This window comes from Schistocerca gregaria, chromosome 4 (assembly GCF_023897955.1).
Source record: "Schistocerca gregaria isolate iqSchGreg1 chromosome 4, iqSchGreg1.2, whole genome shotgun sequence".
NCBI lineage: Eukaryota > Metazoa > Arthropoda > Insecta > Orthoptera > Acrididae > Schistocerca > Schistocerca gregaria.
Window position 1 is genome coordinate 492104204 of NC_064923.1, and position 24835 is coordinate 492129038.

Genomic DNA, 24835 nt, shown 5'->3' on the forward strand with positions numbered 1-24835 from the left:
CCAAAAGGTTTTCCTGAGACAGGGTATTTTAAACGTTATGCATTTGGGTGAGGGCACTCTGCCACCACAACTGGTCCATAGTATAACACGAATAATTTCTTAATCTCCCCATCCTCTTCGCTGGAACGCTCTTTGGTGCGTATAACCACTTTGTCCCCCATTTTGTACTTCAACGGTTTGTATCGCCCATCGTGTCGCCTTTTTCTTTCAACGGGTAACTTTTTCATGCGGGCCGTTACTGCCAGCTCTCTTTCACCTGCCGATTCAGCTTTTCGCGGCGGGAATTCTACCGTTTGTGTGAGTAGGAACTTTGGTTTCACCCTGGGCATGACTACCAAAGGTGAGTGCCCTGTAGCCTTACTTTTTACGCTGTTGAGTACGTTCTCAAACCGCTCGCGTACTCCACTCTCTTGGAATGACGACTGCTGGAATACATCCTGCATAAACGTCCTGCTTCCTGCATATACTGTACACACGGGTTGCTCGCTGGGCGGTAGACAGATATACGGATATGTTGCACGCCCTGGTTGTTCATGAAAGTGTTCCAGTCGTTCGAAGTAAACTGTGATCCGTTGTCGGACAACAGCCTTACTGGTTTTACAATATTCTTTAAGAAATCCTTTCCAGTTTGGCGATCAGAGCTTTAGTATTCGCTTTCCATATCGTATACAGTTTAATGAACTTAGAGAACACGTCCACCACAACAAAGATGTACTTCATGCCGCCGCGTCCTGTGGGTAATGCGCCAAAATTGTCCACAGCCAGTAACTCGCCCACTTTAGTAACCATAATGCTTTGCATTTCTCCCTGTAGCACGGTCGTGCAGTATTTGACCCGTTCGCAACGGTCGCACGCCACCAGCTGCGCGCGGACCCGTCTGGCCAGGTTATTTACGTGGGCGTATTTCTTTATGATTTCGGCACACTTTCGGCCCTGTAATGTCCGTAACTTAAATGGACGTAGTCTGTTAACTGTTCCACATACCTATTGGGAAAAAGCAGTTTCTATTTGTCCGTCTCTTCATCTTTCCGCCGGAATAACACTTCCTTGCGTATCTTATTGGGTGCTTTCTCTTACCCCTTGGTGTCGAAATTCACCTTAATGTGTTTCAGTTCAGGATCGTCGTTTAGTGATCGCCGCATATCTTTGCTCACCGCACGACTTTCTTTCTCTCCCGCTACCTCGTTCATACACAGTAGCTAAAATTCGTTCGGCTCCTCCCTTCCTTCGTCTTCCGCCCCCCACTGTTAATCTGGACAGAGCATCAGCAACACAATTTTCTGTGCCCTGGATGTAGTGGTTTTCGTATTCGAATTGCTGCGTGAACATTGTCCAACGCATTGCTGGCTGGATTGCCCGAGCGGTTCTAGGCGCTACAGTCTGGATCCGCGCGACTGCTACGGTCGCAGGTTCGAATCCTGCCTCGGGCATGGTTGTGTATGATGTCCTTAGGTTAGTTCAGTTTAAGTAATTCTACGTTCTAGGGGACTGATGACCTCAGATGTTAAGTTCCATAGTGCTCGGAGCCATTTAAACCATTTTGAACCCAACGCATTTAGCGGTCGTTCAGTATCCTGCAGTCATGCAGATAACTCAGTGCCTTGTGGTCCGACAACACTGTCACGTTTTTGCCCTCTAAATACATGCGGAATTTCTTAAATCCGTGTACGATCGCGAGCATCTCCTTCTCCGATATGCTGCATCCCCGTTCGTGCTTATTAGCATGCGGCTGGAGAATTCCACACTACGGTGTTCAATTTTTCCATCGACTATCTTTCCCTGAAATAGCTCACAACCTATTCCATAGTCCGAACTGTCCGACGCTAAATAGAAAGGGAGATTCATATCTGGGTAGTACATCATCTTACTATTGCTCAATTTATCCTTTATACCCTGGAATTCCGTTTCACATTCTTCGGTCCACCTCCAAGCAGCATTTTTCTTCAACAATTTGCTTAAGTTCGGAATATTCATTCCTCCCTCTCCCGAGAATTTTCTGTAGAAACCTCACAAGCCTAAGTATGACTTGAGTCGTTTCCTACTTTTGGATCTATTACATTCGGCAATAGACTTTACTTTTTCGGAACTAGGTAAAATTCCTTCCGAAGTAAGTATATGCCCGAGGAATTGAATTTCTGCTCGTACAAACTCACGTTTTGCGAGCTTTAAAGTCTTTACACCTCGTCTCAGAGCCATGAGTACCTCTTCCAATACTCGACAATGCTCATTCCACGTTTCACGAGTTAGCTCATTAGACTCGCCACCAGGACATGACTTAATGCTCTTACAAAAACTGCCATAGAAAATAGAAATTGTAAGTCCGAGTGGTACCACCCTAAACTGGTAGCTTCGCCCTTCAGAAAGGAAAGAAGTGTACCGTCTGCTTTCCTCTGCCAACGGGATCTGCCAAAATCTCGAGGTCAGATCATCAGTGGACATTAAATTGATATTATTAAAATTCTACAGCAGTTCCTCCATATTTCCAGACTGGCCTACCCCTGTTGCTCCAGCTAATGTTCAGCACCCCGCGGTTGCTGACGAGCTCCAGCTTGCCCAGCGGCCCGTGCAGCCATGCCAGCTCAGAACTTAGAATATTTTCATGGCGCCTCAACTCGCCCGTTACCTCACAATGCCTTTCCTTGTGCGTTCCCTGTTGGAGGCTAGACTTAACTCACGGAAAGAGCACGTCAAGTGCCATAATCCGATTTCCCAGAGACTTCTGTCAGTGGTAGAGGAGTAAAAATAAGAGAATGCGCTTCTCGGCTTGTCTGTAGATACTCAACCGTTTCTGAGAAAACGACCGTCAAAGTTTTCGACGTAATGTAGATGACTTTTAACGCTCGATAATCTCAGCCCAGCTGGTGGTACAGGGCCTAGCGTCGCGGCCTTACACTTTTTGTCTTCCATGTTTGAAACCCAATTATTGTTTTTATTTATTTTTTTATTTTTTCATTTATATGCCCAAAACCGTAGAAGGTTACTACACGATTGCTTCTTATCAAGTTAGAGGATACATTTATTATGTCAAATGTCTGCTATGGCATTTTAAGAAATTACGATCCTTTAAAATTATCATATCCTTATATTTCATTCTTATAGCAGTTCTTAACTCTTATATTTTATTCTTCAGGAAGATTTGGTATCTTTTCGTGGATGATACCGATCGCAGAAACATTCGAAACATAGAAATTATGAACAATGCACGCAACGAGCGAAGGCAAGTTTGCCACAGAGACATTTCCTTTTATGAATTCATACGGAAAGGAAACGTTAACACTGATTTCAAATAATTTCTCCATTCGTTTATTCTCGTTTTTTCCTTTTAATTAATTCACCCAACAAACAATAGACGAATATGGACAATGTTATTTCAACACACATTGGAAACCATTCTTGTAATCTACTGTGGGCATAGGTTTATAAATGAAAAACAAAATTAAAAATAATAATAATAATCGGGTTTCGAACACGGAGCGCAAAAATGCCCCCCCCCCCCTTCGGATTGAACTTATTTTGGTCCCTCTTCTGCTGAGCGAAGTTTCTGGGAAATCGAGTTATGGCACTTGCCGTGCTGTCCTTGACGGTTGCATCTGAGTACTAGGAAGCTCTGCGCACTTTTCTATGTTTGGCTATGTTCTGTATCTTGCGCAGAACACCATAGTGTCAAAATGTATTAAAAAAATTGTTCAAATGGCTCTGAGCGCTATGGGACTTAACATCTGTGGTCATCAGTCCCCTAGAACTTAGAACTACTTAAACCTAACCTAAGGACATCACACACGTCCATGCCCGAGGCAGGATTCGAACCTGCGACCGCAGCAGTCGCGCGGTTCCGGACTGAGCGTCTAGAACCGCTAGACCACCGCGGCCGGCGACTCAAAATGTACCATTTCCTCGCTAGGAGTCCATGAAGGTTGCAGCGCTAGTGGTGATCAGAGGCGGTGTTCTAACTGCCATGTGATGAATATTGTTTCAGGGATGTCGCTGAAAATGTTTACATTAATACGCAATTGGAATCTGCGTGCTGATGATTGTCTAACAAGCAAAAAAAAAAAAAAAGTCACACACACAGTGTTTCGTGAGCAATGGATACAGCTTCCGCTTCCACCAAACGGACGACCGGCTCCTTTACAATGTTTAATGCTCTGCTCTCTCTTACTCCAAACGCTTAATCACCAATGACCCCCCCCCCCCCCCCCCCCCCCAACCAAAATCAAACGAACAAACTTTTTTTTTAAATTACAGAGTGCAAGGTCTCCATAACGTAAAAGCCAGGTATTTACGAGGGTCAGGCTGGACGTATTATTTCAGCCTCATACTGTCAGTCAGCGGTATACTGCTGCTGTAGGAAACTGTGATTGTGTCACTGAATGATCATCATCGCCTAAGATGGTCTGACTGATCGTGTGGTCAGATCACTTGCCCTGTTATTCTCCTTACGTCAACACATCTTTCAGTAGACAAGGTCTAAAGGTGGAATCGTAGCTTCACATTTCAGATTTCCGTTTGTTCGATGTCTAGTTTTAGTGCTCGTTGCAACACTGTTGTCTACATCTACATCTAGATCCGTACTCCGCAACCACCTGACGGTGTGTGGCGGAGGGTACCCTGTGTACCTCTATCGGTTCTCCCTTCTATTCCAGTCTCGTATTGTTCGTGGAAAGAAGGATTGTCGGTATGCTTCTGTGTGGGCTCTAATCTCTCTGGTTTTATCCTCATGGTCTCTTCGCGAGATATACGTAGGGGGAAGCAATATACTGCTTGACTCTTCGGTGAAGGTATGTTCTCGAAACTTTAACAAAAGCCTGTACCGAGCTACTGAGCGTCTCTCCTGCAGGGTCTTCCACCTGAATTTATCTATCATCTCCTTAACGCTTTCGCGATTACTAAATGATCCTGTAACGAAGCGCGCTGCTCTCCGTTGGATCTTCTCTATCTCTTCTATCAACCCTATCTGGTACGGATCCCACACTGCTGAGCAGTTTTCAAGCAGTGGGCGAACAAGCGTACTGTAACCTACTTCCTTTGTTGTCGGATTGCATTTCCTTAGGATTCTTCCAATGAAACTCAGTCTGACATCTGCTTTACCGACGATCAACTTTATTTGATCATTCCATTTTAAATCACTCCTAATGCGTATTCCCAGATAATTTATGGAATTAACTGCTTCCAGTTGCTGACCTGCTAATTTGTAGCTAAATGATAAGGGATCTATCTTTCTATGTATTCGCAGCACATTATACTTGTCTCCATTGAGATTCAATACCCATTCCCTGCACCATGCGTCATTTCGCTGCAGATCCTCCTGCATTTCAGTACAATTTTCCGTTGTTACAACCTCTAGATACACCACAGCATCATCTGCAAAAAGCCTCAGTGAACTTCCGATGTCATCCACCAGGTCATTTATGTATATTGTGAACAGCAACGGTCCTATGACACTCCCCTGCGACACACCTGAAATCACTCTTACATCGGAAGACTTCTCTCCATTGAGAACGACATGCTGCGTTCTGTTATCTACGAATTCTTCAATGCAATCACACAATTGGTCTGATAGTCCATATGCTCTTACTTTGTTCATTAAACGACTGTGCGGAACAGTATCGAACGCCTTGCGGAAGTCAAGAAACAAGGCATCTACCTGTGAACCCGCGTCTATGGCCCTCTCAGTCTCGTGGACAAATAGCGCGAGCTGGGTTTCACATGACCGTCTTTTTCGAAACCCATGCTGATTCCAACAGACTAGATTTCTAGTCTTCAGTAAAGTCATTATACTCGAACATAATACGTGTTCCAAAATTCTACAACTGATCGACGTTAGAGATATAGGTCTATCGTTCTGCACATCTGTTCGACTTCCCTTCTCGAAAACGGGGATGACCTGCGCCCTTTTCCAATCTTTTGGAACGCTTCGCTCTTCTAGAGACATACGATACACCGCTACAAGAAGGGGGGCAAGTTCCTTCGCGTACGCTGTTTAAAATCGAACTGGTATCCCATCAGGTCCAGCGGCCTTTCCTCTTTTGAGCGATTTTAATTGTTCCTCTATCCCTCTGTCGTCTATTTCGATATCTACCATTTTGTCATCTGTGCGACAATCTAGAGAAGGAACTACAGTGCAGTCTTCCTCTGTGAAACAGCTTTGGAAGAAGACATTTAGTATTTCGGCCTTTAGTCTGTCATCCTCTGTTTCAGTACCATTTTGGTCACAGAGTGTCTGTACATTTTGTTGTGATCCACCAACCGCTTTGACATAAGACCAAAATTTCTTAGGATTTTCTGCCAAGTCAGTACATAGAACTTTACTTTCGAATTCATTGAACGCTTCTCGCATAGCCCTTCTCACACTACATTCGCTTCGCGTAATTTTTGTTTGTCTGCAAGGCTTTGGCTATGTTTATGTTTGCTGTGAAGTTCCCTTTGCTTCCGCAACAGTTTTCTAACTCGGTTGTTGTGCCACGGTGGCTCTTTTCCATCTCTTACGATCTTGCTTGGCACATATTCATCTAACGCATATTGTACGATGGTTTTGAACTTTGTCCACTGACCCTCAACACTATCTGTACTTGAGATAAAACTTTTGTGTTGAGCCGTCAGGTATTCTGTAATCTGCTTTTTGTCACTTTTGCTAAACAGAAAAATCTTCCCACCTTTTTTAATATTTCTATTTACGACTGAAATCATCGATACAGTAACCGCTTTATGATTGCTGATTCCCTGTTCTGCATTAACTGTTTCAAATAGTTCCGGTCTGTTTGTCACCAGAAGGTCTAATATGTTATCGCCACGAGTCGGTTCTCTGTTTAACTGCTCAAGGTAGTTTTCAGAAGAAGGACTTAAAAAAAATTCACTGGATTCTTTGTCCCTGCCACCCGTTATGAACGTTTGAGTCTCACAGCCTATATCCGGCAAATTGAAATCTCCACCCAGAACTATAACATGGTGGGGAAATCTACTCGAAATATTTTCCAAATTATTCTTCAGGTGCTCAGCCACAACAGCTGCTGAGCCCGGGGGCCTATAGAGACATCCAATTACCATGTCTGAGCCTGCTTTAACCGTGACCTTCACCCAAATCATTTCACATTTCGTATCTCCGTCAATTTCCTTCGATACTATTGCACTTCTAATCGCTATAAACACGCCTCCCCCTTCACTGTCCAGCCTGTCTCTGCGGTATATGTGCCAATCTGAGATCAGGATGTCATTACTGTTTACGTCTGGTTTCAGCCAACTTTCTGTCCCTAGTACTATATGGGCGTTGTGACCGTTTATTAATGAGAGCAGTTCTGGACCTCTCTATAGACTCTCCTGCAGTTTACTATTGTTGTTGTTGTTGTCTTCAGTCCTGAGACTGGTTTGATGCAGCTCTCCATGCTACTCTATCCTGTGCAAGCTGCTTCATCTCCCAGTACCTACTGCAACCTACATCCTTCTGAATCTGCTTAGTGTACTCATCTCTCGGTCTCCCTCTACGATTTTTACCCTCCACGCTGCCCTCCAATGCTAAATTTGTGATCCCTTGATGCCTCAAAACATGTCCTACCAACCGAGCCCTTCTTCTAGTCAAGTTGTGCCACAAACTTCTCTTCTTCCCAATCCTATTCAATACCTCCTCATTAGTTACGTGATCTACCCATCTAATCTTCAGCATTCTTCTGTTGCACCACATTTCGAAAGCTTCTATTCTCTTCTTGTCCAAACTAGTTATCGTCCATGTTTCACTTCCAAGTTTACTATTAGCACATTAATATTGTTATTCCCTGTTGCATTTTGCGTACTCCTACCTTGCCGCGTCTCAGGAGGCGTCTTGTCGGGCCTAGGGAGGGAATTCAATAACATAAAAAACCCCATTTTGCACTCCACACGTACTCCGCTACCCTTGTAGCCGCTTACGGCGTGTAGTGCACGCCTGACCTATTCAGGGGGACCCTACATTTCTCCGCCCGATATCGGAGGTCGAGAAATTTTCACCCCTGCTCTCCGCAGAATCGTCTGAGCCTTTGGTTTAAGTCTTCCACTCGGCTCCAAACCAGAGGACCGCGATCGGTTCTGGAAACGATACTGCAAATAGTTAGCTCTGATTCCACCCTGCGAGCGAGGCGTTCCGCCTTCACAAATTCCGCCAACCACCTGTACGAACTGAGGACGACCTCTGAACCCAGACGGCAGGAGTCATTGGTGCTGACATGAGCAACAATTTGCACTCGTGTGCACCCAGTGCTCTCTATCGCCGCCGGTAGGGTCTCCTCCACATCTCGGATGATACCCCCCGGCAAGCAGACAGAGTAAACACTGCCCTTCTTCCCCGACCTTTCCGCTATTTCCCTAAGGGGCTCCATAACCCGCCTAACGTTGGAGCTTCCAATAACTAATAAACCCCTCCCCCCGTGTGCCTGCTCGGACCTTGCTGAAGGAGCAGTCACATGTCCACTCACAGGCAGAGCGGGTGATGCCACACGGCTAACCTCCACATTTACCCTCCGCCTCGTGCGCCGCGAAAGCCGCTGAACCCGCCACTCCCCTTGGGGAGAGGGTGGCCCAACCGCGCCCGGTACCCGCGAAGATGGGGACAGTTGGTGAAGCATGTAACACCTGGGGTGTACCTTGCGACGCACCAGACTCCCCACTGCCGCTACACTCCGAGGCAGCAGCCTGAAGACGGCTGACCGCGGCCATCAACACGCTCAGCTGTTCGCGAAGAGTGGCCAGCTCCTTCTGCGTCCGTACACATCAGTCAAAATGGTTCAAATGGCTCTGAGCACTATGGGACTCAACTGCTGTGGTCATCAGTCCCCTAGAACTTAGAACTACTTAACCCTAATTAACCTAAGGACGTCACACACATCCGTGCCCGAGGCAGGATTCGAACCTGCGACCGTAGCAGTCGCACGGTTCCGGACTGCGTGCCTAGAACCGCGAGACCACCGCGGCCGGCTACACAGCAGTCACACGTCACGTCACGTCTCTATACTTACCTATTTGGCTATAAGAACTTTGCCATGAGTGTTCTGTTCTTCACATTTTCTTCCGCTGCTGTACTTAGCGTATGAATTGTTCAGCGTGCTGTCATGACACCTGATGCGCCAATCATAGACATTTAGAGCGTCGACTGTTTTCACGTGCGCTTAACTAAGCCTGCACCAACAATAAGACCTGGTTGAACGTCTGTAAGGTTCAAAGTAAAGGTACAACAACATAAAACCTCAAGATTGTGGCTTTACTGTGGACTCAGTACACCTTGTGAGATATTACAAATAAGGCGAAAGCAACAGAAATTATTTGTTAATTACACGTAGATTAGAAACCATGTTCCGAAAACGAGATATTTATGCTAGAAGGTCCGTATTATTTTACTCGAACGTTGTACTTCTGACCTGTAGGTACGTTTTTTTCCTTAGACATGTGTTGCGTATGGAATAGTTGAGTGACCGGCTCCTGTGGCGAATCTTGCCTCAAGGTGATGCAACCGTAACCTCTCTTCTCACTACCACTGGTACACACCTGGAAAGGGCAAGATATGTGTTTAGCTTCTTCTGTGTTTTCTTAGTAGTATGTTTCTCAAATTTCGTACGTTTTTCCTCTATTTAAGAGGTTAACTCTCGAGCTTTTTGTAACTGTGAAGTGTTGTCAGGTAGTTTGTAGTGCGGTTTTGTTTTCTGCTGAACAGATAGCTTCACAGCTCATAAGCCGCAAACTTCCATTGAAGACACGTGTGTGGACGCAGGAGGAACTGGCTGCAGTTCGCGAACAGCTGAACGCACTTTTGGCTACGATCCGTCGTTTTCAGGCGGCTGCCTCGGGTGTAGCGGCGGGGGGACTCTGACGTGTTGCATGAGACATCTCAGGTGTCGCTCTGCTGGCGAGGCACCTCCCAGTGTACCCAAAGTGCTGGATCCATCCTCACAGGGGGATGAGTGGGGGCGGGGGGGGTGGGGGGTGGGGGGGTTTGAAGCGTTCGCGTCGCTCGAGGCGGGGGCCATTGGACAGGCTGGCCATCTGACCTCGCCTCTTTTCACCCTGTGAATGGATGAATGGACAGATGGCCGCTCTTTCAGCAGGGCCCGAGCAGTCCCGCAGGGAGAGCTTATCGGGAGCTCCAGTGTTAGGTACACTGCAGAGCACCCAAGGCAGATAGCGTTCGCGGCCGGAAAGAAAGCCAATATGCAGACGGTTTGTCTGCCTGGAACTCTAAACCGAGGTGTGGCTGCAGCCATGGAGAGTGCAGCGTGCGCTCGTCTGCAAGTTGTGGCTCATGTCTGCACCAACAACACTTGTCGCTTGGGTTCTGAGGCCATCCCCAGTTCGTACAGGCTGCTGGCGGAGATGGTGACGGCTGCTGGCCTCTCTCGCAGGTTGCAAGCAGAGCTCACAATTTGCAGCATTGTTCCCAGAGTTGATCTGGGTCCTCAAGTTCACTCAAGTTCCTGTAAGGTCATGGTGACCTCTTTCTTCGACTGCAGGGGTGCTCTGTTCGTCGAGTTTCTCGAGCGTGGAAGCACTGTGAAGACACTCTGCAGTGACTGTCATGCGCCTTAATGCCTAAACGCCCAGGAATGCTGTCAGCCGGAACAATCCTGTCACACGATAACGTCATGTATTGTGTGACCGCCCTCACTGCCAATTGGACGAAGGCTACGCTTCAGCGATTTGTTTGAGAAACACTGCAATATTCTCTGCACAGTGCAGATTTTTCTCCGTGTGATTTTCGCGTCTTTGGCGTCTGGAAGAAAGACATGCGTGGACGTTAGTTTCAGTCTGACGAGGAAGCGAAAGGGGGGATCCGGTTATGGATGCGTCAGCGGTTGAACACGTTCTACGAAACATGATTTGATCGTCTCTTCTCCCGTAGGTATAAATGTCTTAACGCGTGTGGTGATTACCTTTGATTGGAACCATTTCATGGTCGCGTTGTGACGAACGTTCGGTTTTCTTTTGACTGCTTCCAATATATCATTAAGTAGTGTTGAGAGGTAGACAGATAAGCCCAGCAGACACACTGGGCCATTCGGCCTAACTCTATTGTCTGCTACTCACAAGACGTTGGAAAATACTCTCAACACATATTTTGGTGGCAATAAGTACGCTGATGCACTGTGTAGTGTGAATCGTGTTCCTGACAGCAAGTATTGGAAATACTGCATGCTACTCACACACTGTGTACAATAATGAAAGTAAAATGGAAGAAAGCTAAAATAAAATCTCACAGTTCTTCTGGAATATTTGAAGCGCGACGTTTCTTGACCAGTGGCGTGACGCTGTGTAGTTGCCGTGCCACAAGCCAGGGCCAGATAAGACGTTTACTTGTTGCGCACTGCAGTCTGTAGCAGCAAGAGGTTATGGGAGATTAAGAGGCCTGACAAAGAGATCTCTGAATTATGACTGTCACGCACACTTATATCTTCAGTCATGCATTGTGTGGCCGCCATGTATACAGTGATCGCAGCAAAAGAAATTAATAGTTAATCTAGCTCTTTTCACAACTTTTTGCTTGTGCGCTTGAAAATATCGTAAGATAGCATTTGATCTGCACCACTACATCGAGGCAGCTGTATACCTACTTAATTTTACTTTTGCTCTGCTTTGGAGACGTCATACCAGCTCACAGTGCCCTACATCACCCGACAGTGAGAGCCTATCACATTCATTCTCGTGTTTAGGAATCAAAAATACGTAAACAGTTGTGAAATGATACGTCTTCAAAGAAGCGAGCAAGTGAAATACAGAATGCAGCCCTTCCATACTAGGTTGTGACATTGAAGATGACACTTAGCTGTTTACCAAATTGCACTTGAGATCTTTTGATCTATGGGTACTTTTCCCCCCTGTCCATCCAGTCCTTGTATTCGACAAACTAATTGTAAAAATTCAAGAACTTCTTCGGTTATTTCGTCAGTAATTTGCACTGTTTTCTTTTGGATATATTGCTTATAAATTGTTTTAATTTTATTATTCGTAGTTGCCGATAATTTTCATGAATATCTTGTACGTAACTGATAGGAGATTAATAGAAATGGAGTTTTTTGTATCTTATCTATCACCTTTAGTATTAAGTATATCAGATACATAGCTATTCTCCCTTCTGTGTTTGTGTGTGTGTGTGTGTGTGTGTGTGTGTGTGTGTGTGTGTGTGTGTGTGTGTGTGTGCATGTGCGGTTTTCTGAGGTAAGGGGAAGGATATCTTCTTGAAAGAGATTGTGTCAATTACTATTAAAACACCATCATATAGAGACGTTCTTCCTTTGTTCATATCTCGAACGACGTTCAACACCTTGTTCATTTCAGAAAGTTATTACTCAGTTGTTAACAATCTGTGTTACCAATTCAACAGTCAAACCATGCAAACATGAAAAGAAGTCCTTAAATATTTGTACTTGACTGGTGTGTGGAAGTCACGGATGAAGGTAACTTTCGCATGATGGCTAAAATGCCTCTGAGCACTATGGGACTTAACATCTAAGGTCACCAGTACCCTAGAACTTAGAACTACTTAAACCTAACTAACCTAAGGACATCATACATCCGTACCCGAGACAGGATGCGAACCTGCGACCGTAGAAGTCGAGCGGTTCCGGACTAAAGCGCCTAGAACCGCTCGGCAACCCGACCGGCGTCGCATGATGTATCACTGCCAAGTAACATAACTCTACAAAACTTCGAATATACATAGAAAGAAGTAATAAGTGTAGTAAAAAATGACTCAAATAAATAGGCAATGAGGCGAACAGAAATGACACTTTTATACGAAGACAATAATTGCATTGAAGTCGCTGCGACTCGTAATGGGCCCCGTGGACATAACAGGCTGCGGGACATAATTCTTAACGGGATATGTGATCAGCACGGGCTGCAGTGCATGCTATCCAACAGGTTGGTAAGGAGTTCTTGTAGAAGAGCGTTCCATTCCTCCACCAGCGTGGTTGACAACTGCTACATCTTCGATATTGATGTGGAAGTGATGCAGTACGTCTCCCCAACACACCCCACACATGCTCGATGGGGAACATACAGGCCAGTCCATTCGATGAATATCCTCCTCCTCCTCCAAGAGCTCCTCTACCTGTGCTATTCGATGCGGTCTTGCGTTGTCGTCCATAAAAACAATGTCAGGGCGAAATACATCTCTGGAAAGACGAACACTGGGAGGGAGTACAGTGTCACAGTAACACTGACGCTTGAGTGTACCGTGTTCAAAGATATGCAAGTCAGTACACCCATGCAACATTATGCCTCTCCATACCATAAGGCCTGGTCGACCAAAACAGTTATTTTCAACGATGTTCCTGGGTGCATTACTGATTATACCTCTTACAATATGATGGTAGGTAGGACGATGGAGGAACGGAATGCCGTACACCAAGGTGTTTTACCAACCTCGTGACTAGCATGAGAGCAAGTTTCAGACCATTAATTGCCACCTGCAGTGATCACACACCTTTTGCGATGTTCAGTGGACCCTCATGAACTGTGTTGACTTCAATGTAACTTTTGTCTCTGAATAAAAGTACCATTTCTGTTCTTCTCATCGCGTATTTGTTGCAGTTACCTTCTGCAATACACTGTAACAGTTCATTCTATGTATGGCGCAAGTTTCATTCAGCTCTGTTACTTCGGAACGACACATCATTCAAAAGCTACCTTTATACTTAAGTTTTACACACCAATGTGTTTAGCACTGCAGTAACATCTACAAATTTTTCTTCTGTTGCAGAGGTAAGTCCTTGCAGTACTTATTTTAAAAGGAAAAAAAAACCAACGCACTTCCACGGTCATAAAATATTTAGGTTTATTTTTGGGTTTTACCAACAGTCCAAGGATTGAGGTGGGAGGACGTTATGATATGTGGTTTGCGGGGAAAAATGTCCTAGAACCGGTGATGCTTGTGTGATTGGCTTGGGAACAGGCGTATTCGTAGCTGGTGTAGGTAGAGACAGGCACTGAGGTGAGGGCCGCGTAAATTTGCACTCTATCACAACTATGTTTCAACAAGTTTGGTACAGTAGATAAATGACGTAGTAAATGATACGATTGTCATTGGTATTGGTAGCATTGGTAGAGAAAGTAACCTAAATGAATGTGTAAGAGAGAACCTGGAAACTAACGATGCCTCTGTTTTTCTTTGTTTTGCACATAATTAGAGCCACACGTTATTGTTTGTCGAATGAGTATTTTACTTCCTTAAGTAATATAAATTGTATTTTATAAGTAATACAAGTTAGTTGATCGCTTAACTTCTGCGCTTTTGTAAGACGAAAGCAATTACTTTTGATGCAAGTACAGTGTACATCTACATCTACATTTATACTCCGCAAGCCACACACCGTGTGTGGCGGAGGGCACTTTACGTACCACTCTCATTACCTCCCTTTTCTGTTCCAGTCGCGTATGGTTCGCGGGAAGAACGACTGTCTGAAATCCTCCGTGCGCGCTCAAATCTCTCTAATTTTACATTCGTGATCTCCTCGGGAGGTATAAGTAGGGGGAAGCAATATATTTGACACCTCATCCATAAACGCATCCTCTCGAAACCTGGCGAGCAAGCTACACCGCGATGCAGAGCGCCTCTCTTCCACAGTCTGCCACTTGAGTTTGCTAAACATCTCCGTAACGCTATCATGGTTACCAAATAACTCTGTGACGAAACGCGCCGCTCTTCTTTGGATCTTCTCTATCTCCTCCGTCAACCCGATGTGGTACGGATCCCACACTGATCAGCAATACTCAAGCATAGGTCGAACGAGTGTTTTGTAAGCCACCTCCTTTGTTGATGGACTACATTTTCTAAGCACTCTCCCAATGAATCTCAACCTGGTACCCGCCTTACCAACAACTAATTTTATATGATCATTCCACTTCAAATAGTTCCGCACGCATACTCCCAGATATTTTCCAGAAGTAACTGCTACCAGTTTTTGTTTCGCTATCATATAATCATACACTAAAGGATCCTTCTTTCTATGTATTCGCAATACATTACATTTTTCTATGTTAAGGGTCAGTTGCCACTCCCTGCATCAAGTGCCTATCCGCTGCAGATCTTCCTGCATTTCGCTACAATTTTCTAATGCTGCAACTTCTCTGTATACTACAGCATCATCCGCGAAAAGCCGCATGAAACTTTCGACACTATCTACTAGGTCATTTACATATATTGTGAAAAGCAATGGTCTCATAACACTCCCCTGTGCCACGCCAGAGTTTACTTTAACGTCTGTAGACGTCTCTCCATTGAGAACAAAACTCTTCAATGCAGTCACACAGCTGGTCTGATATTCCGTAGGCTCTTACTTTGTTTATCAGGCGACAGTGCGGAACTGTATCGAACGCCTTCCGGAAGTCAAGGAAAATAGCATCTACCTAGGAGCCTGTATCTAATATTTTCTGGGTCTCATGAACAAATAAAACAAGTTAGGTCTCACACGATCGTTGTTACCGGAGTCCATGTTGATTCCTACAGAGTAGATTCTGCGTTTCCAAAAACGACATGATACGCGAGCAAAAAACATGTTTTAAAATTCTACAACAGATCGACGTCATAGATATAGGTCTATAGTTTTGCGGATCTGCTCGACGACCCTTCTTGAAGACTGGGACTACCTGTGCTCTTTTCCAATCATTTTGAACCTTCCGTTCCTCTAGAGACTTGCGGTACACGGCTGTTAGAAGGGGGGCAAGTTCTTTCGCGTACTCTGTGTAGAATCGAATTGGTATCCCGTCAGGTCCAGTGGACTTTCCTCTGTTGAGTGATTCCAGTTGCTTTTCTATTCCTTGGACGAGCACAAACGTAAAAATAGATAATCATTGTTGTTATTTTGTAATCAGTAGAACGCTCTTGACGTGATCAAAGGCAAGGTAAATGTGGAAGATGTTTATGAATAACAGAAACATGTTTTATATAAGTTTGAAGAAGTATTGAAGCGATGTTTGATATATTCTTGTTTTTCGGATTGTTTTTATCTTTCCTTTTTTTTGAGGAAATTGTGTTTTCTAGTGCTATGTGATAAACTAGCAATGTTGCTTTATTTTTACTGCAACATCCCACTGTTTCACGGTACAAATGAACAATTTTCGAATAAAATCCAAATTGAAGACGGAGAATTTCAGTTTTGCCTTAAAAATACGGTGAACCAGATAGAACTTTACGACTTTGGAATGATACAGAAAGCTATTGAGATAACTTACAGAATCGGTAGATGTGTCATTTTGTAGCAAACAACCTCACGTTATCCATAAAAGTGTCAAATTTCATTTTGACTCGATGTGACTATTATTTCTGATGCGGCAAACATCCACAGGTAATCAACATCCACAGGTAATCGATTTATTATCATACACGTTGCAGCGAAACGGACAGACTTATGCAGCGGCAGTATAGATTCGATTTTTCAGGTCAGCTACATTGTTTGGTAGGGGAGGAACATGCGCACAGTCTTTAGTGAAACCACATATAAAGAAATGCAGTGGTGTCAAGTCTGGGAAGCCAGTTGGACATGTGGTTGGTCCTTTACGGTCAAAGCACCGACCTGGGACGCGATTATCGATGAAACCTCGATATTTCGTGAGGAACTGAGATGATGCATCGTCTTGCTGGTAGTAAACCATCCCGTTTCGGTCGTCTTCATCGATCTGTGGAATTAAAGTTTTCAAACGTATGCAGATACACAATAACAGTGACAGTTTCCTCCATGAAGAAGGAAGGGCCGTGCATTTTGATAATGGCACAAAACATTTTCGTTTTGAGGCTGTTACGAACGTGTTCCAGGGTTGCATGTGGATTTTTGCAGCTCTGTATTCTGCAGTTGTGGGAGTTTATCATGCCACTGATATGATATGTTGATGAAAAGTTGAGTCTTTCGTGGAATGCCAGTCGCGCGAGTTGCATGTCGTGTTGATTTTTGTGGACTGCGGGCAAAGCTCTCTCTAACCCGTTCGACACAATGATCAATAAGCAGGCGACAGGGTATTTGTCATGTCGCAGTAAAGGACCTGTCTCAACGAAGTTCCGTGCGAAAAGTAAATTGTAGTTGTGCTTGGAGAATCTTTAACATATTCGATGCGAAATTTACGCCGATGAGTTATTGTGGAGATCGTTTCATGAAACAAAGACACACAGCGAGGGAGTGGCCGAGCTGTTCTAGGCGCTACAGTCTCGAGCTGCGCGGCCGCTACTGTCGCAGGCTCGAATACTGCCTCGGGCATGAATTTGTGTGATGTCCTTAAGTTCTAGGAACTGATGACCTCAGAAGTGCCATAGTGTTCAGAGCCATTTGAGCTCACACAGCGAGGATGCACTTCACTAGTGAAAGTAGCCATTTTATTTGTACGCTACGTTGGCACTTCTGGTGGCGGAATGGGTACCAATGTACTACGTGAATCAAACTTGAGGTTGTGTGCGACAAACTGACACACGTACTGATTCTGTTAGTTTACTCAATAAATTTATATACCACGGCAAAGACGTAAACTCTTTTAGACTCACCATGTTCTGTTTAAGTAAGAGACAGAGCAATAATTAAGTAGAACAAAAATAAGCTGTAGGTTATCCGGTGAGTTATACATCCTGATTCAGTTTCTAGACGGTTCAGCGCTTCCTATTTTTAGGGGAATTTAGTAAGACACTGATGGCATACGTAAAGAGTTTGTTATGAGGTTACGCCCGATAGGTATGCAACACACCTGACGTGCAGGTAACGCATGTACGACCTTAACTGACCAGGGCTACTTGGAGATCTACCGTAGTCTGCTCTTACTTTCGGCAGTCTACGGTAGCCTACGGTAGCTTCGCAGCTCAAACCCGTCGCTGCGGCCCGTGTTGCAGGCAGCGGCGGCACGTGGCTGTGCTGCTTGCCGTGCGGCTGGCTGCGGCGCTCGCGGCCGGTGCGTCGCGCCGCGCTGTCTGCCGCCACGCTGGCCGTCACCTCGCTGCTGGTCGCGTCGCCCGTGCTCTTCCTCAGCGCCGCCGCCCCCACCTCCACGCACCGCCACGACTGCTCCATGGTAACGTAGCCGGCACTGCGCTGACGAGCACACTGCAGCGCTGGCATCCACATTAAAGCTTCGGGTCTATGTCCCGAAGTAGCAGGCTCAGATCCTCGTTCAAAATTTGTTTTCCTAGAACCGTTTCAGGCGAATTCTGAATTGGTTCAGTCTGCGGAGGTTCTAACCACATTCTTTCCGCCTTTCCACGTCCATATAACTTACACAAACAAGATCTCCACACTGTCGAGATAACAGAATCCAGTCCCTCTTTTGCAAAAATAAGATATCTTTTAGGTAGTACGAGAGATAACTTATTGTTTAGTACATTTGAGGTCCGTCTTATTTCTTGTGACTATCACATATCATATATTGGACATAGACATCACTGTGTCTCTACAAACATCGCAGTTTTGAGGGGCAGGTGAACGCCATAAAATTTTTACCCTAGAGAGGCATAAACAATAACTTAATATTTGAAATTTGATCCACTTGCACCATTTTCGTTTTGCTATTGTGATATCTTTTCAATAGTTGGTTTGTAAAAATTCGCCTTAACAGTAGTAAAATATTAGCATTACGAGATGTGATCACAGCAGTTAACCATCACCCTATTACAGTATGTAAGTTCGTTACTAGGTTAATCAACTTTTGTATAACTTTTGTATCTCTTGAAACAGTTCTTCCCTGCTCTTAGGCAGAAAGGTACTTTGTGCACTGACCATATCCACAAAGTTCAAACAGTGATAAGAGGTTACGTAATCACTGAGATCAACGCTCACGTAGACTGCATCCCAGAGTGCCCCCAAAGAGCTACAACACTAAGAAGAGTAGCTTCTCGGCTTTACACAAGATCAATGTGTAGTTTCTTTGTAAGGATAAAGGAAAGGAAATACTTTATTTAATTTCTATAATAATGTGTGATATCACCCACGAGTTTTATTTTTTGATAATAGTCAACACCTTTGACCCTCACTGACACAGATTCAGATCCATTTATTTTATGCTGATTGCTGGTCCTGAGAACCAACGCCATCGAAGACATGTAATACGATTTACCCATATCTCTATTGTAGACGTCTGAGATCTGAAATGTCCGATATGCTATGACGTCACGGCTGGTAATATTTTTCTAGGTCTGCTATTTTATTGATTTTGGGCCCACGTAGTAATGCGACGGTAAGCCAGGCATTAACGGGTTGATTGGCATCATTGTTGCTACGGGTAAAGTTCGAAACTTTACACTACAAAAGACCGATGGCCTGTACAGGATGACTTGAGCACCTACGTACTTCTTGGTCTCAACAGAAATATTCTCTATTGCTTTATACACTATAGGGTGGGTACGCCTTCTCCTCCTATAATAACGTGGCATCTTATGTGTGAAGTCAGCTAGTTGGGTAGTTGAGAGGAATTCCGTCCTGAGCGGTAAACGGACAAAAAAATGTGGTTAGCCACAGTGACCACTGCCCTTTCAAACCGTCTACAGTTGTTATAGTTTACAATGATGACCGCCACTCAAAGAGTTAATGGAGGAGCACAAATTCAATTTCGAGAAAACGCGTATTACCTGGCAAGTTAGTTTCTGGGAAAGTTGTTTACATATGGATGATTTTGGGTATGCTACCATTATAAAATTCTTTGATTTAGACGGTTCTCCGACAGCAGAAATGTATCAAGTGCTGGGAAGACATGACGACTTAGGGAAACCGACATCGCTATTTGTATAACGAAAGAGGCACCTAGTGGGCTCCATGTAAAAGATTTTCATCTCGCGAGTGATCCTGACACTGTGAAGAAAGGAAACTCTTCGTTACAATCATTTCCTAACAAATCGTAAACGTTGGCATGACACGAGAGTCTGTGCATCTTTTTGAAAACCTTGACGCACTGAAGCCTTGTTTTCGTGGGTCATCCAAAGTGGTGTCTGCATGATTACGACGTTGTGCAATCCTGTGGTTAATACAATGTCTGACGAGTTCAAGAAACCGTTTGGGCCGTTCTTTCCCAATGTTGAGTTTTTGAGTGCTTTCCCTCGAATATAACACCTGTTCGAAATTCAGACGGTTATAAGTGTGCTGCGTGTAAAATTAGTGATAGTAGTGCAAGGAAACGAATTATCTACACATGGAATTGGAAAAAAGTCTGCACACATGTATTTTAATTTCTTGCAGACATTTTGTAGGAAAATTTTATGCACATTTGCCCCTCGCCAGAATTGAGACGATTTTCTAACCTCCTTCTTCTCGTTCTAGTGCTCTAAGAGCAACGATAGTTCTTTTAATTTCTACAATTAAGTGCCTTAACAAACAATGAATAGCACAAAAAACATTATTGTACTACATTGAAACCTAGCCGTATACGCACACCAAAGAGCGTTGGAGATTAGAACATGTGCTGTTTGTTGGAAAATTCGAGTTACACAAAATGTATATGTCAGTGACAAAAATACACATGAAACCAATCTAACTATCCATTAGTAATCTTACGAATGAGGTTGCATATTCGATTTGCAGGATTTCCCAACGAATTCCTGTCAGATTTCTCTCAGAATAAAACTGATAGTAGGCGACATAATCATTGTTGGTTCTTGATTATAACTGTAAAACTTCTGGAGCAACATATACAGATTCTATGCTAAACAGTATATATATATATATATATATATATATATATATATATATATATATATATATATACTCCTGGAAATTGAAATAAGAACACCGTGAATTCATTGTCCCAGGAAGGGGAAACTTTATTGACACATTCCTGGGGTCAGATACATCAGATGATCACACTGACAGAACCACAGGCACATAGACACAGGCAACAGAGCATGCACAATGTCGGCACTAGTACAGTGTATATCCACCTTTCGCAGCAATGCAGGCTTCTATTCTCCCATGGAGACGATCGTAGAGATGCTGGATGTAGTCCTGTGGAACGGCTTACCATGCCATTTCCACCTGGCGCCTCAGTTGGACCAGCGTTCGTGCTGGACGTGCAGACCGCGTGAGACGACGCTTCATCCAGTGCCAAACATGCTCAATGGGGGACAGATCCGGAGATCTTGCTGGCCAGGGTAGTTGACTTACACCTTCTAGAGCACGTTGGGTGTCACGGGATACATGCGGACGTGCATTGTCCTGTTGGAACAGCAAGTTCCCTTGCCGGTCTAGGAATGGTAGAACGATGGGTTCGATGACGGTTTGGATGTACCGTGCACTATTCAGTGTCCCCTCGACGATCACCAGAGGTGTACGGCCAGTGTAGGAGATCGCTCCCCACACCATGATGCCGGGTGTTGGCCCTGTGTGCCTCGGTCGTATTCAGTCCTGATTGTGGCGCTCACGTGCACGGCACCAAACACGCATACGACCATCATTGGCACCAAGGCAGAAGCGACTCTCATCTCTGAAGACGACACGTCTCCATTCGTCCCTCCATTCACGCCTGTCGCGACACCACTGGAGGTGGGCTGCACGATGTTGGGGCGTGAGCGGAAGACGGCCTAACTGTGTGCGGGACAGTAGCCCAGCTTCATGGAGACGGCTGCGAATGGTCATCGCCGATACCCCAGGAGCAACAGTGTCCCTAATTTGCTGGGAAGTGGCGGTGCGGTCCCCTACGGCACTGCGTAGGATCCTACGGTCTTGGCGTGCATCCGTGCGTCGCTGCGGTCCGGTCCCAGGTCGACGGGCACGTGCACCTTCCGCCGACTACTGGCGACAACATCGATGTACTGTGGAGACCTCACGCCCCACGTGTTGAGCAATTCGGCGGTACGTCCACCCGGCCTCCCGCATGCCCACTATACGCCCTAGCTCAAAGTCCGTCAACTGCACATACGGTTTACGTCCACGCTGTCGCGGCATGCTACCAGTGTTAAAGACTGCGATGGAGCTCCGTATGCCACGGCAAACTGGCTGACACTGACGGCGGCGGTGCACAAATGCTGCGCAGCTAGCGCCATTCGACGGCCAACACCGCGGTTCCTGGTGTGTCCGCTGTGCCGTGCGTGTGATCATTGCTTGTACAGCCCTCTCGCAGTGTCCGGAGCAAGTATGGTGGGTCTGACACACCGGTGTCAATGTGTTCTTTTTTCCATTTCCAGGAGTGTATATATATATACATATATATTATGCATTCATAGCTGCAGATGTAGAAATGAGTTCCCTATTTCCCCTTCAGCGTTCTCAGGTTGTTGTAAATAGCGAAATATTTTCTCAGGGTCGTTTCTAAATCTTATTGAAATCAAATCTATCCTCCGTATTTATGCCGAAATTGAACTCTGTTTTTGCACGGATGCTAAGTAACACAATTTACTTTGCGTGTGAACGGCTGTTTGTTGCCCATTATGGAAGTTTGTTTGAAGAAAGATGTCGCCAGAAGCGGGAATATCATATGGCGTACGTAAAAGAAATATGAGAGAATCGTCACTGCTCACGAATGGTTTACAATCCAGACAACGTTTGCAGCTCTCTGACACTATGCGAAGACATAGAATTTGTGCACAGGGATCTAGTCCTTAGAAGATTAACATTAAAGACAGTACGACTTGGAGATATTCAAAGTTTGGTAATTTGGTAAATGTCGCAGCCGTTGCACGTGTGAGCTATAAACAAGAAGGATACATAAAGAGAAATTATTTTTGGATTACTAATTCGGCCAGGCAGAAGACCCATGGAGCTGGGAATAACGACGCAGTGAAAGGACAATAGTAACGGGACGTTGCAAGGGATATAAACAGTTCCAGTTTACCATCCAACAGTAGGAAGAAAGTTCATTGCGGTCGCCGAGTGACTGCAAGGTATACGCATTTGTTGTAGATACCGAACTAACCAGGAACACCATTACTATCTGTCACTCACCATACGCTTCTGAATTATCCGGATTTACACAATACCATCCAACATAGTGCTGCTGTGATCTGTACCATTCATAAAATCCGGCTCCACCGAGTTATATAGTTGTGTAGATTTAGATTTTCCCGCTCAAAGGCTCTATTCCTTTTATTTATGAGCAGCGATAAAAGTAGCTCTTAGATGTACAAACTGTTGATGTTTCATCTATAGAATTACCTGCTGCCTTGTAGCAGTACTAGAGACGGAGCTGTGCAGAGTTCGTACTCACGACTCTGCGCATTCTATTTCCACTTTAAAATAATAACGTCTTTGCGGTGTCTTACCAAGTTTAGCCAAAGACGAGACACTGAATACCTTGTCCACCCCTCGGGTGGACGTTAAGCACGGCTCTTCTCTTTAGCACCTTTCTAGAGCATAACGGATGCGATACACGACTGCACAAACGCACTACACATGTGCTTTGCCTAAAAATCCATCTCCAGTGCCAACAGTGGTCGTAATCAGTATAGGAAAACTTTTGCAGTTAATAACATTAATCACAAATGTTATAATTTGCCTGTTTTCCTTTGAGCTGAACCGTCCGGAGTGGACGTGCGGTTCTAGACGCTACAGTCTGGAACCACGCGACTGCTACGGTTGCAGGTTCAAATCCATTCCTCGGGCATGTATGTGTGTCGTGTCCTTAGGTTAGTTGGGTTTAAGAAGTTCTAAGTTCTAGGCGACTGATGACCTCGGGTGTTAAGTCCCATAGTGCTCAGAGCCATTTGAACCATTTTTTGAGCTGAAATAAAAATTATTTTCTCTATATAGATTCTAAATAGGAAATTTGGACTCTAAATTCCATGTTGTGAGTATACTTGACGTAATACATCAAGATTTGTGCCCATCTGTTACTGAAAATTCTGTCTATGTCAAGTTTATTACTTAATAAAAATAATCCAGGTTAAGTGTGAGTAGGATTCGCGCACCAAGGGTTCCCTACAAACTTAATTGTGTATATAAACTCACCAGCCAAAAAATTAGCCACCACAATGCGCACGCACAGGTGATTTGTTAAGCCTTTAGGGATGGCGCAGAGATCGAGCCACGTGCTCAGCCTCTATGTGAGCATGAGGCAGCAGCTATCTGTGCAACATTTATGTTTCAGGTGGACATTGTACGTAAACTTACAGTGTGTAGAGTTGCTAGATTTGTTTGTGTGAGACGGAGGACTGTTCAACTCGCCTACAGGCAGTGTTGTAGCACGCGTACCCACGAAACACGACCTCATAATTGTGATAAGAAAAAGGTGCTGATTAAGAGGGACCGTGCATGCGTTTCGCGGCGTGAGAATCTAAATCGTTCCAAACCCGAGAGCAATTGCTGCAGACAGAGAACGAAGGCCCATCCCAACCTGATGACGAGAGAACGTTTTGACAGGAACTGCTTAGTGAACATTTGGTGTTGTATATCTCGCAAGATGCCATTATTCATACAGGCAAATTAAGACGACAACGGCAAAGTTCAGCGAGCTGGAAGAATATGGGACAGCTTTTCTGTACGCTACCCCATTCTATTAGATCTCAATTGGCCAGCAAAATCACCTGAATTAAACCCCTTATAAAATCTGCCCGACATGTTGGAGCAGCCGACATCACCATCCCCCAGCTTAGTGGAATTGTGCGATCATATCCTCATCGAGAGCCTTAAAACGGATGCGACGTACCTGCACAACCATGGGGGATTCACTTCCTAAAAGAATCCTGGCAGTCATCAAGACCATGGGCGGAATTGCACGGTATTAAATGATTTATCTGGGGTGACTATTTTTTTGGTCGGTGAGCTTGCATAGTTCATCCGTCTGGAGAATGAAAAATCTCGACGAGTTTTGCTCGTTATTGATATTGATACTGGGAAGATATTGGTCCCTGGCGTTCCAAGATTTTTGAGATTAATTCCAAGATAAGTGTCGGATTTGTTCCAGTATTTGTAATGTGAAACCTTGTTTCTTG

General features: G+C 44.8%; 1 protein-coding gene across 1 annotated transcript in view; it reads left to right on the top strand.

Annotated features, from left to right (window-relative positions):
* LOC126267781 (translation initiation factor IF-2-like) overlaps window positions 1-24835 on the top strand; it is a 155045-nt gene that overhangs the window by 108549 nt on the left and 21661 nt on the right. Inside the window, exon 2 of the mRNA XM_049973086.1 lies at window positions 17822-18000. Within this exon, the coding sequence (XP_049829043.1) occupies window positions 17822-18000 (179 nt within the window). The remainder of the gene's footprint in view (window positions 1-17821; window positions 18001-24835) is intronic.